We start from the raw sequence: 12,612 nt of genomic DNA, 5'->3' as shown, positions 1-12,612 counted from the left end.
AAAACCACCAACAAAACTCAACATATTGAACCATGTTCCATGAAAGATTTGTTTAAGGACAAAACCATTCATTCGTTCCCAGCTACATTTAAGAATAAGGCTGCAGGTTATATCCTATACATTGGTTATTGTCAATCCAAAACAAACAGGGTGTTAGTCCATCTCTCAACAAACTGTATGTTGCTCTTACCCCACACCCACTCATTCCTGCCAATGACCATTTTTAAATGGGTCACAAACGTATACTTTCTTTCTTTAAATAACTTTTAAAACAGCTGGACATTTGTTGGGGACTATCTTCAGTCGCAGATTTGCTGCACTAGTGACAGTAAGACAGACAGTTCTTGTTAACAGGATCAATTCATTGTTGATTTCACAGCATTTGTTGAAAATCAAAACATATTATCCTTTACTATTACTTGATGCATGGCAAGCTCCCTTCACTTTACAATATTCATGCCAGTGTGGTTATCAGATTCATGTCAGTGTTCCCAGAACAACTCGTTCTCATGCATAATTCTGCCGGCACTCAGGTATCTGTAAAAACCTCACTGCGCCCTCACGTCCCGTTGGGGATAAAGAGAGACTCACTTGTTCCTACCTGCAATCACTGTAGCCTTCATGAAACTGTCTTCCCTGAGTTTCAAATGACTGCAAACAGATTAAAGGGACACTGAACAGCAATTGTACATTTGTAGTTCAGTTAACTCATCACAGGGGAGGGGGTGGGGGGAGTACACAGCTTGTGGGTAATATTGTCTGTAGCTCTAAAGGGAGCTTTCTAAAGTCTGAGGAAATAACCCCAATTGAGCTATTATGGGAAACAGTTTTTTTTTAGCTTTACCTATACAAGTCTCATCTTCTGCATTCATTCTTTTTTAATCTGTTTCTTGCGAGTCTTCCAACCTTGTGCAAGTGCAGTATTAAATTGCTGGAGTAATCCTTGAATGTTGAACTGAGGGCACTTTGCTGACATCATGACATCTCCTCTATTTATGGTGTTGCATCAAGTTACATCCAGTGACTGAGTGGTTTCCAAGAATCTCATCATCAGACCGTTGAGCTGATTCATGATGCTCTTAAGACAGAATAATTGTCAGTAATGGTTCAGTAATGACTGAGCTAATTATCTCTCACAAATACTATCATAGTAAATCTGCCATGTTGCTGCAGCAGGGGTCAAGTGAGCTTATGAAAGTCCATGATTCACTCAGTGGTTGCATCACTTTGTCAAAGATGCGTGTAATTATGTGTACTAATAGCCAAACCGTCCTCCGAATGTTATCATCTAACCGACCCACAATGTCACACATTTCACAGCTGTGTTCTGCAAATGTGACAGACGCAACCTTAGCAGGCTCCGAAAGTGTAGCTGCATGGAAATGAGAGAGAGAGAGAGAAGGGAGAGAGAGAGAGAGTGAGCGAGCTGCGGGTGCAATTTCAAATTGGGAATGAAAATGTTGCCCCATTAGGGCATAGTTGTTTGTCTAATAATATCCCCTCATTCCTGTGAATCAGAATCAGACAGAAATACTCGTTTTGGATGCCGGGTGTCATGAATAAATGATTTCCTCCTCATTTTGGTGCACACAGAGGAGGAGGAGGAGGAGGAGGAAGGGATGTTGGAGAAGAGGGGGGCTGATTGACAGCAATGTGTAAGAGAGTCTAAGAATCTGGAGTTGTTTGAATGAGTATGCAGATGCACGCCACTCAGCAGACTGTAAGCTCCTCTTTCTAAGATCTCAGACAGCTGTGCCTGATCTGAATCTCGCCATCTTCACTCTGACACCACAGGTAAGATGAATTTTATCCATAATGTGCTCTGTTTCCACAGTCAGACACAGGTTTTACACTATGAACTAAACTATGAAGTGGCACACAGCATAAACAGTTACAACAGCTACTACTGTGAATGCTTTCAGACCAAGTCCCCCTGGGGGCACCTCTGCAGTTGCAAGGCGGCACACACAATCAGCTAAATACATCGACAGTCCAAGAGGACGACACACTGAGGTGACGCGGATCTTTGGTGTATTTACAGTAAACAGCTGCCCTTCCTGAGTCAGCCGTCACCACGTGTTTCAACTGAGAGCGCAGACCTGTTAGCAAACAAACAGGTTGCAAACAGCCAGCTGAAAGTAAACAGTTGAAATAGTTCAAAGTGATGTAGAAACAGCAGGAATAGTTAGTGATGCATCAACAGCTGCTAGAGAAACAGGTGAAATAGTTACAATGGATAAATAAGTTGCTGAATTATATGTTAATATATTATAGATCTTATGTAATAAACAATTGAAATGATTTACTAAAAGTAATGAAGTAACAGTTGAAATATTTTGTTAAAACAAAAATGAATGGTTGAAACACAATTAGTTCTTTTTTTTTTTTTTTTAATTGAGTTTTACATAATGTGTAAACAAAACCCAGTGTATAATCAGTTCATATTTGGAAGGTGTCGATGAAGGGGCACTTGCTTCATCCGGGCTGTGAGGGTGCATCAGCCTAAAAAAAGACTCTAAACACTCAAGTAAAATGAAGTGTCTGACAGAGCCAGACATGACGGAAATAGGACTCACATTTGTAATGTCAACACAGTCTTGCATTCAATCTGCAGAGCAAGAAGATGATGAGTTTTGGGGAGAGGTGAGACTCAAGATGAAAAGAATTTCATAAATACAATTAACTCCAGCGCCCAACTTCCCTCTATTTTCTCAGAGCACTGCTTGTCACAGGTTAAACGGATGATTGCACTTTCATGGCAAAATATTAATAGAGTGAAAATAAGTCAGTGGTTCAGGGAATTGTACTCTTGTCGTCTCTTGGAAAGGATCACACACACACACGCTTAAGGGCAGAGACGATTCAAAATGTGTAGGGCTCTATTTATATCAAACATATGGATGAATCCGATATTCTGGGTCAGTGAGACGAGCTGAGGTGTTTCCACTATGCCCTGTTTTGTTATCTGCTCCTTTGGTCTTTGGATCTGGTCTTGATCTCTCAGAAAACAAAGGAATTATTTCACACTATCTAACTCATACATGAGCCTTTTTTTCCTCCAAATATGACGCAGTTATCAGCAAAACTGTTCTCTCTTCATTCAATAAAACACAACAAACTGCATTAAACAACCTGAATGATATTTTAACTGCAATTTGGGAGTAAACACGGTGCAATTTGTCTTATGGTTATGGTGGATTCTGTAGATTTGATCGCCTGCTCGGATGAGTGTGTAGCAGAGAACATGGCTTGAATAAAAGAGGCAGATTTGCAGCATATCTGAAAATTAAAAAAAGCTAATAATCTAAGCATTTTACATCAGTGAGTGACAACATCCCCACAGCGTTTATCAAAGTTTACACAAATCCAATAACTTCATCTTCTAAAGAAGCACCAGAGCAGAAATGAGAGGCAAGCTTTTTTTTTTTTTTTTTTTCCATTTGCGTGTTATTTCCACGCTCACAATGAAGGGCTTCGAGCCAAATCAGCGGGAAAGGCTGATGGGGTGAAAAACGCTGTCCTTATCTATGTAGGAGAGTGGAACGGTTGCGGATGTGACTTTGTTATCATGCAGCTCACTGAGAGAGAATAGGCGAAAGTAGAGGATGGGGGAGGGAGAGGAGGAAGAGGAATACGTGCTCCAGTGTCAGGTTAATTGCAGGAATAGATTTCTTGGCAGGTGGGACTGGGCTTAAATAAAATAAACGATTTATATTATCCCTCATTAGTAAAATATCCAGCATCATCTTTCATTATTTACAAAAATCCAGAGCGAGGCAATCTAATTCTCATGACCCAGCATCAATCACATGACTATACTTCACTAAACAAACAAATCAGTGCAGTAACTAAAAGCATATGCTCAGAGGGCTCATCAAAAAATCACACATTCATATCAACATTTTAAAAGTGTCTCACTGGATGTGTTCAGTCGGTATTGATTATCACAAAGTGACTGATCAATTTGGGGCTAAAGCGCTCCACAGGTTTTTTCCTGTTCATGATTCCAGTGGTGGTCGGCTCGCTGTCGCAGGAAAACAATCACTAATAGAGATCAAAGCGATCTCATCGTCCTGTCTGAATTGAAAAAAACAGGCTTCTGTAGCAGCATGAACAAAGTCTGTTTGCCGACTGTGTGTCTGGTGACGACTGAGCAGCACGAACGGCTTCAGACCAGAACACAGATCCAGCACAGAATCAGCAGCCGTTCACCCAAAACAAACAACAACAAAGTCATTCATCTCTCTCAAGTGTTCTTTATTACCTGTGAGGAGGGTTTCCTAAAATCTGTGTTAAACTAGTGACTCTATTTCATAATCAATCTGACTGCGTCGTCAAAAATTTGTGTTGCAAATACACTGATTGAAATCTGTGTTAACATACGTACAGTACGACGCCTGACAAATACAGTAAGGCCACATCACTATTTGCACAATGACAGTTACAGTACAAACTGTGTGTGTTTGTGAGAAAGCTCGTCATAAATCTACAAATAGTGAGGAGGATGAAAAGCTTAAGACAATAATTTACAAAATATAGCAATGTAAAGCAGTCACCTTTAAAATACCATCAAATATCCCTTTTTAAAACCAAAAGATTCAAGTCTGCAAAATATCAGAGTATCAGTAATTAACAAAGTACTCAAATCCTGCAGCAATGATTCTGTACACGATGACCATCACATGCTGCTAATGCACATGGTTCTGTCAGTCACCACATTACTGGAACATCTTTAAACCAGGTGATTTCATTTCATGATACAAATACTGACAGTACGCGACAGCTAAATGTGTTTTAACGTATTCTGAAGCTGTGAATGATTTATTATGTTGGTAGAGTATTTTGTTAATAGTAAGAACCTGCGATGGAATCTCAAAGTTTTAATTATTTTCCAACAGAAAATCACACATTTCAAAGTGTTGATATCATAATAATAATAATAATATTGATAAAACTCAGTTTGGGGTTTCAAGGAAACCACAGAAATTGAATTGACAACTAGCGTTGAGTGGATTTTACCCACAGTGCCGCGTGGTGAATGTGGTGTGAACCAGATTTAATGGCCCCAGGGACAACCGCAAGGGTCTCCACAGGCCCTCTTCCTGTCCCAGAGGATGTGCAGCTCCTCGGCTGTGTGCTGGGGGGACGACAGCATGTCCAGGTAGCACTCTTTCTCACACAGCCAGCCGGGGTCCTGGCAGCAGCAAAGCAGGGCGTTAACATGCACATCTGGTTATTAGTCATACACTGGTTCAGGACTCAACCAGGTTAAACTGTCAACATGCACCTTTGAGACTGAACTGCATGTTGCCAAGATTAAGCCAGTGAACAAAGCGATCCTGTCAAACTGAGTTTAGTCGTCATATTTGTCACATGTTCACACAACATGTGCAGTGCTCTGTGATGAGGATGGTGATGCTGTGCTAGAAGACTGGTGCACGGTACAATTTTTTACACAAAATAAAAAGCACAACGGTTATCAGCTCACAAAGTGAAATAGTGAATTACTAAGAGGAGGAAAATGACAGTCATCTCAATTTTCAGTCCTGTGCCGGAGAAATAAACGTGTATATGTTTCAGCCAGCGGGATTTGGGAGTGAGAGGAGAAAGACATTTATCATTTCAATTCAGGATTTATTTCATATTGTATTTTTTCATTTTTGGTGTATTGCTGCATAATGAAGCTTTCAGGACTGAATCATTGCCAATAAAACAAGTACAAATAATCAACAGTATGTGTTTTTCTTTTTTTTTTTGTAGTCAGTCCCATTGTTTAACAGTTCATCTTCCCACTGCCCAATGACTGTCCTATTAATCTGAATTTCATTTTTTTATCCCTGACAAACTCTGATAAGTTGTTTTTTCTAGATATGTTTAACTGTTGCCAATAAACCAAATCATCTGTGGAGCTGGCAGGTCTGAATGTCACTCACAGTTTTGCCTCTTTTACCTGATATTTCTGTGGTCCAACAGCTGCCATCCATATCCCCATGCTCACATCTTCTCCCTGGAACGACACATCCAGGACAGATCGCTCACATTATATTCATGATTATCTTTCTGTTATTTCCCCACAGTTGCTTGGTGCTTGGTACTCCACCTGGTAGGCTTTCAGCTTTCCTGCATTACTGGCGAGCCACTGTACCAGGTCACGAGAGACCACATAGCCTGAGCCGCAGGCGAACGCCGGGTAGGCTGGACTAGCGTACTCCAGCTCCTGCCACTTCCCGATACGATCCACTGCCCAACTCTGCCTGAAACTAGGTCAGGACAGCAGTTATGTTATCATCACATCCTGTCTCGCTTTCACCTGACACTTCATGAGTCTGACTGTGCAGAGCATTCCTGTTTCTTTCATCCACAGTCCAGCTGACGGTGCACGGAAGTTGAGCCGCAAACACAAGTGGACTAAAATCACAAGCAAAATATACATTGTCAACTGGACCACACACCAAATAGTACTTACTTCCCCCACCAGAAATTGCTGCGCTTGAGACCCTTGTGGTCAATCTTCATTAATACTGAGTCCACATCGATATAACAATCATCATCCGTCTTCAGCAGCAGATTAAAGTCAGCGTTTCCCACAGACCTGCCAAAGAGGGAATTTGCAACCTTAATTAAAGTCGACTTCAGATTTTTTTCTTTTTTTGCAATATCTCAGAGTGGATCTACTTTCAAATACCACTGAGAGTGAAAGGCAAGAGGTTTTGCAACTAAATAAAAAACTTGCCAAGTCAAAGATTAAGACCACTGTGTATATTTTGCGGCCTGATGACTCACAACTGTACTTTTTCCCTGGCTGAGTGATTGCAATTGTGATTCTAACAACGAGACGTTCTGAGGCGGCGACACACTTTCATTTCAGGGTGCTGATTTCCTCAGAGGGCCCAGGCAATTTGCAGACAGAGAATCGAGTCATTAGCACTTGGCATACCATTTATAGAACTGAAGCAGTTTGGAAGGTACGTTCCTGTAGGTGTCTACCACGTCGACGAACACCATGTCGCCGTGCCTCAGGCTCTCACGCTGCAAGGCGGCGTCCTCCTGCCTCAGCCTGGAGGCATGGTGCTCCATCCTGGCTGGGCGGCCCCGCAGGAGCCCCGACAGACCGTCTCCATCTGACACGCACAGGTGGGGGGGGAGGGTAGGCACAGGGAGGTGCATGATGGGGGTAATGACAAAGAAACACAGAAAAACTTTAATAAATAAGGGAAAACGGGTCCATAGTGAGATGTATTAAAAAAAAAGTCAAATTAGCTTTTTATTCACCCCAAGTATGAATAAATTAGGGCATTTTTAAGAGATAATAAGTTAAATCACTGGCCAGCGAAACAATGTGATAAAATTTTAAGTTTACAGAATGGATCATTAGTTCTGTTCTCAGACATATTGAATGGTGAAATTTCATTTTCTTTACACCAAAGTGACTACAAATCTATTCCCAGATAAACTCAAATGCAAACACATGCAGAGGGTAAAATCAATGATGTAACACAACAGGGCAGAGAGGGGAAGAACTATGTTATTTCCCATTTGACATGTATGCAAGAGCCCTGAGGCAGAAAAAAGGAGTTAATCTCATAACCTGCCGGTGTGAGTTTTTACATAAAGACTCTTTTACAACAGCTGGCTCATAGAGCGAAACTTTTTCAGAAGAATCTCAGAATTAATTTTGTTGCTGGACCAACCATAGACAGTAAAGGTGAATCCTCCAGCCAAACCAGGAAATCCAAGAGCACTTCTATGAGGCAATATGCCCTCTGCAATCTGCAGGAAAATAGCAAAAAAAAAAACTTTTCCTCACTTAAAAACCTGAGAGGATATTCTTTATACACTTATTTTTGACACCATGTGTGAACACGTACAGAGGAGATCTTGAGGACACCTCCTCCGTCATTGAGCTGCACAGAGGAGGAGTTGACTGTTGTCAATCCAGAAGAGTCCAGACTCTCCCAAACCAGCGTCCCCTCAAAACCCTGGATGACAAACAGACTTTTTATTTGTTGCACATATAACATGGTGCTGTTATTTATATGCAGGGGACACGAACATCATGTCCTCTCTGTTTGTTGTAGCAACCTCAAAAATTATATTTATACTGGAAATCACATCTAGTTTTTTATTCCTGTTGGAAAATTAATATCCAAGGACACTTCCTGAAAAGAACTATGCACTGTAGTATGTGTAAGAACAATAATAATAAAAAAAATGTTAGAGACTTCTTGACCTTGGAGGGGTGGGTGTCCATTGAGGGACTTTGACTCCTGACCTCAGTATCTCTGCAGTCCCGGCTAATCCCTGCATATATGTGAAAAACTGACCTTAGGTAAGATGAACTGCTCCACTGGTTTGTACCACAGCCCGTTCACCATGGTCCCAGTGCTGATGGCACTGAAGCGAGCAGTAACAACAGCCTCCTGCAAAAGGTGTTCACACATCAAGAAATGACAAAGAAACTATTTTTTATACCACTGTGTAAATGTATCTTCAGCTACACTAAATGCTCCGATACAGACTGTTATCTCAGTGGCAGTAATCCAACAGGAGTTTCAGTTTGTGTCTAGAGCTGAGGCAGTAAACAGCAGCAGCACCAGCTGCCCCCCAGGCTGCATATCAGAACAACAGCATACAGGATACATCACGCTTGGAGGTCGAGGGCCCGTTACCTCCTGGTCCAGCTGGAGGAGCTTCACTGTGATATTGCTCTGAAGCTCAGGCCGGGCCCCGCTGGGAAACACCCCCAGCCTGGTGATCACCACAGGGTGGAGGACCTTGAAATCCAGGGCGATGGCTGACACGTCGGACGGGGTGAGCACCGAGGGGTCAGACACTGTCACGATCTCTACCTCTGCATCCTGCCCTGTCACTGGGACAGACAGAGGGCAGACTGTTACTGCACTAGCACAAGGTGAGATTTATTACACTCTCAACGTTTATTTTAAATGATGAAGACCAGTGGATTTGGAGAGAGGGAGAGTCTGCAGAGAAGAAGGCAGACTCTGGGAAAGCTACACCATCAGCACTTTGAGGAGCTGGTTCTTGGGACCGCTGTCTTCAAAGTAAGCCTCTGCTCTTGAGTGTGGTTTCTTAATTACAAAAGAGCAGTTTATTACCCAGGAGATCAATGAAAAGATCAAGGCTGTTAAAGGGAAGCAGCATTTTTACTTTATATACGTTCTACAGGAGTTCTGCTGCCTGCTCCAAAATAAAAGACAAGGAATCACAAAGACAAAGAGAGAGCAGCTGTTTATCAAACCACACGTCTCTCACACTGACAGAGTGGAATTGAGATGCAGGATTTTACCAGTGTGTGAGGATATATTTAATATTTCTATGCTGACTAAATATAAATGCTTGGTTGGTGCCAACTTGTCAAAACAAACAACAACAGTGCTTCTCTTGGCACTGGCCAGCATGAGCTTGCCAGTTTATTCATTGGAAAAATGAATAAAACTTGGCATAAATCATTAATTATTAACAGCAAATTTACTATTATTTCAGTTTTTTGGTAATTTCTTTCCATATCAAGCAGCAACTAATATTCTATGGTATTCTGTGTTGTCTACGATTCATATTATCAGTTTATTTTCTAATAATTGGGTCAATAACATGACAGAAATACTGAAAAATGCTGATCACGTCTTCCCAGATCCCAAGATGATGTCTTCAAATCTTTTTTGCAGCAGTCAAAAACCAAAATATATTCAATTTAGTACCACAGAAGACTAAAAAATAAATGGCAAATATTCACATTTGAGAAGCAGGAGCCAGTGAATTTTTAGCATGATTAATTGTTCATCAAAATCTTAGCACTAGTCACAACATGTCAATCAAACACTGGAGAAAAAAAAAAAAAAAAAAGCCCACAAGTCTTAACGTCTTTGAATATCATAAACAATTTGACTCTTTCTCATCACTGCAAGGCCCCTGGACCTTGTGTTGGGAGCAGGATCACTACGACAAAGTCTCAGCTGCTAATTAGCATTCGCCTTATTGTAGTCCCCAAGAAAAATCCCTGTAATGAAAGCAGCACAAACAAACAAACAAACACATTTCAGAAACAATTAATTGTCAACATAGCACATACTCAACAGTTTTTTAAAAGCAGCCATTGCCTCTTTCTCTTCCACTCACACCCAGCATCTCGCACCAGAGCTGCTCGCCTGCATCAGATTCTGAAGCAAATCACGTCAACACTTACATCCATTAACACGCTGGAGAGAAGAGAATGGGCTGGAAAAATAAAACATCACCATGACCCTAAAGGCCGTTGCCTATTCTGATGAGCAGTAATTATGTTTTCATGGACGCAACAAACACTGAACCGAGCGGGGAGAAGTAGTGAAACGGCTGAGCTGGACTGGCTCTGAGAGGGTGAGAGACATGAACAATTTACTGCAGACATTCAGCGAGTCTGTTCAATTATTTCATATAGTGTGTGTCAGTGCTTCATATAGCTTTACTTTTCAAGTGTTGGTGCGCAGCTCTAGTTACGGCTGCAACAGCTGCACTGACTGTGAGACGTTTCTGCTGCGGCCTTGGGTATGGAAAGGAAAAGAGCGGTGTCCTTGAGCTGTGCATGAAGAGGAATAAAGGTTGTTTTTTTTTTTACCTCTGTTCTAATGTACTCTTTTAATTCTTTCAACTCATCTCCTGCCATTCTTCTCCGTTCTCAGCTCTGCTATTAACAACCGCACATGCAAGCAACAGACTGCACACAGAACAATTTTTTTTTTCCCCGTACCTGGCTCGGTGAAGTTCAGGATGGAGCAGGAGTAGGGATCCTCTCTGTCCTCCTCTGGAATGGGACACCCATGTTTGCCCACGATAAACTTCACCCCCACTCTAGAAATAAGCACAAACACTATTACGTTGCATTCGTCCTTTTTTTTGTGCGATATTAGGCAAACAAGATTTTGAAAAGCTTGTCCATCTATCCACCCTGCGTTGCCATGGTTACTGAGGGTTGCTTAAAGGCCATCACACCTTATCTGTGCTTAGATCGCTGAATGAGAAGGAAATGGACAAAAGGGAAGAATGAAAGAGAAAACAGCAGTGGCCGCCAGTCAGGTGAAGATAAAAGGGTTGATGGGGAAGTCAGTTATTAGCAGCCAGCTGCAGGCTTTGTTTCCACTATATGAATCTGACCCGGGAAAGGAAAAAAAGGAAAGCAGGACAAACAAGTGGTGAAGTTGGGGATCCATCCATCCTACAGACCTGCGCTGGAAGTGGGGGTGATCTCGGAGGTAGCCCAGCCAGGTCTCCCTTATCGCTTGTCGCAGTTCATAATGGTGTCTCGCTGACAGCACTCCCACCAAAACTTCATAGGAAGGTAATGATTCATCTGTATCAGAAACAGGAGCCATACTGATTTATTTTTTGATTGAAGACCTCAAACAACAGCAGCAGTCAACAGTGATGAAATGAAATGTAAGCAGGAGGTAAAATATGACCTACAGTTGGTGACAATGACAAGCCAGAGATGAAACATGAAAATCAGACTTTGAGGCATGTTTGATTTGTGCTTCCCTTCCCTGGTCCTGATAGCAGCTTCCTCTGGCTCTTAGTTTGCACTGACTAACTGTGGTGCATCCTGTAATGCACCTCATGGAAATTCATGTCTTCATGCATCAAGAGGCGGTTAAAGTACAATCCTCTGATAGGAAAAAGCGGCTTCAGCCTCCAGTGCAGCCCTGATAATAAGTGATGATCCATTTGAAGGCTGCACGGCTCAGTGTAACAAGGCAGAGATGCTCAGCTCGCTTCAGCCCCTGCTCCCAGACCTCAGACTATCCCAGCTACGCCCAACACCACTGAACTGTTACAGTCACATTATTTCCCACTGAACACACTCTCTCCAGCGTTAACTACCTGTCCCCACACAAACTAACGACCACAACAGACACAACAGGCAGGTAAACGCAAAGTTAGCCGGCCGCTCGGCTGAGGAAAAGTTGCGAAGCTCAGTGGAGCTGAACCCCGGGGTTGAAGATAAAAGTACCCGAGTGTGTGTTGTTGTCCAGCGGGGTGGAGGAGGGTCGTTGTGCCAACCACAAGTGCACCAGGACGGCAACAGCACAGGGCAGCAGAATGAGCGCTAGCCTCCGCATGGACGGAGCCCTTCACTCAGCCGGAGCAGCCTTCAGCTTTGGCGGCGCGGAGCCTCTTCCTGAGCCGCACGGCGCTGCGCGGTGGTGTGAGCCGCTCCGTGTGTGCGCTTCATTTCAGCTCCGCAGCTCTCCGCCGGGCTCCCACCACCGCCTCATGTCTGCCTCCGCTGCTCGGAGAGCTGGGCCAATGGGAGACGAGTTTCCCTGTCGCCGTGCACTCTGGGAGATGGAGTTCAACCCTCGCTAGCCAAACAACTACAGTCAGAGCCTTGAAAAAAAAAAAAGTGGTTGTATTGTATGGTAAGCATACACAATTATTGTTATTATTATTATTATTATTATTAAATATAATACTATGATTTTTATACAATCCAACTCAATTTTTTAACATTAAATTAAGTAAGTATTATATTATTGGATTGTTATTACTGAGTCATTGATCTCTCTGTTCTGTTATATATATATATATTGATCTCTCTATATCTCTATATCGCTCTCG

General features: G+C 42.4%; 1 protein-coding gene across 1 annotated transcript; it reads right to left on the bottom strand.

Annotated features, from left to right (window-relative positions):
- Positions 1 to 4,240: 4,240 nt before the first annotated feature.
- Positions 4,241 to 12,254, bottom strand: b3galnt2 (beta-1,3-N-acetylgalactosaminyltransferase 2). The gene is made up of 12 exons (XM_071481131.1): positions 12,005 to 12,254; positions 11,221 to 11,347; positions 10,748 to 10,848; positions 8,670 to 8,869; positions 8,325 to 8,420; positions 7,869 to 7,979; positions 7,692 to 7,770; positions 6,938 to 7,121; positions 6,467 to 6,592; positions 6,101 to 6,260; positions 5,951 to 6,007; positions 4,241 to 5,194 (listed from the first exon to the last, which is right to left on the bottom strand). The coding sequence occupies exons 1-12, from the start codon at positions 12,111 to 12,113 to the stop codon at positions 5,057 to 5,059; spliced, it is 1,488 nt and encodes a 495-aa protein (XP_071337232.1). The 5' UTR covers positions 12,114 to 12,254; the 3' UTR covers positions 4,241 to 5,056.
- Positions 12,255 to 12,612: the final 358 nt, after the last annotated feature.

The sequence above is a fragment of the Trachinotus anak genome, unplaced genomic scaffold, assembly GCF_046630095.1.
Source record: "Trachinotus anak isolate AG129_WGS33_773 ecotype Australia unplaced genomic scaffold, CSIRO_AGI_Tana_v1 ptg000007l, whole genome shotgun sequence".
NCBI classification, from domain to species: domain Eukaryota; kingdom Metazoa; phylum Chordata; class Actinopteri; order Carangiformes; family Carangidae; genus Trachinotus; species Trachinotus anak.
Note: the sequence above shows the minus strand (reverse complement) of the source record. Positions and strands in the feature narration are given on the sequence as shown.

Excerpts from the sequence above, each read along its gene's own strand:
- b3galnt2 (XM_071481131.1), bottom strand. The coding sequence starts at position 12,113 with ATGCGGAGGCTAGCGCTCATTCTGCTGCCCTGTGCTGTTGCCGTCCTG. Across the intron at positions 7,771-7,868 it reads GTGTCCTCAAGATCTCCTCT|ATTGCAGAGGGCATATTGCC; the intron begins GTACGTGTTCAC and ends ATTTTCCTGCAG. Across the intron at positions 6,593-6,937 it reads CTGCTTCAGTTCTATAAATG|GTCTGTGGGAAACGCTGACT; the intron begins GTATGCCAAGTG and ends CCTCTTTGGCAG.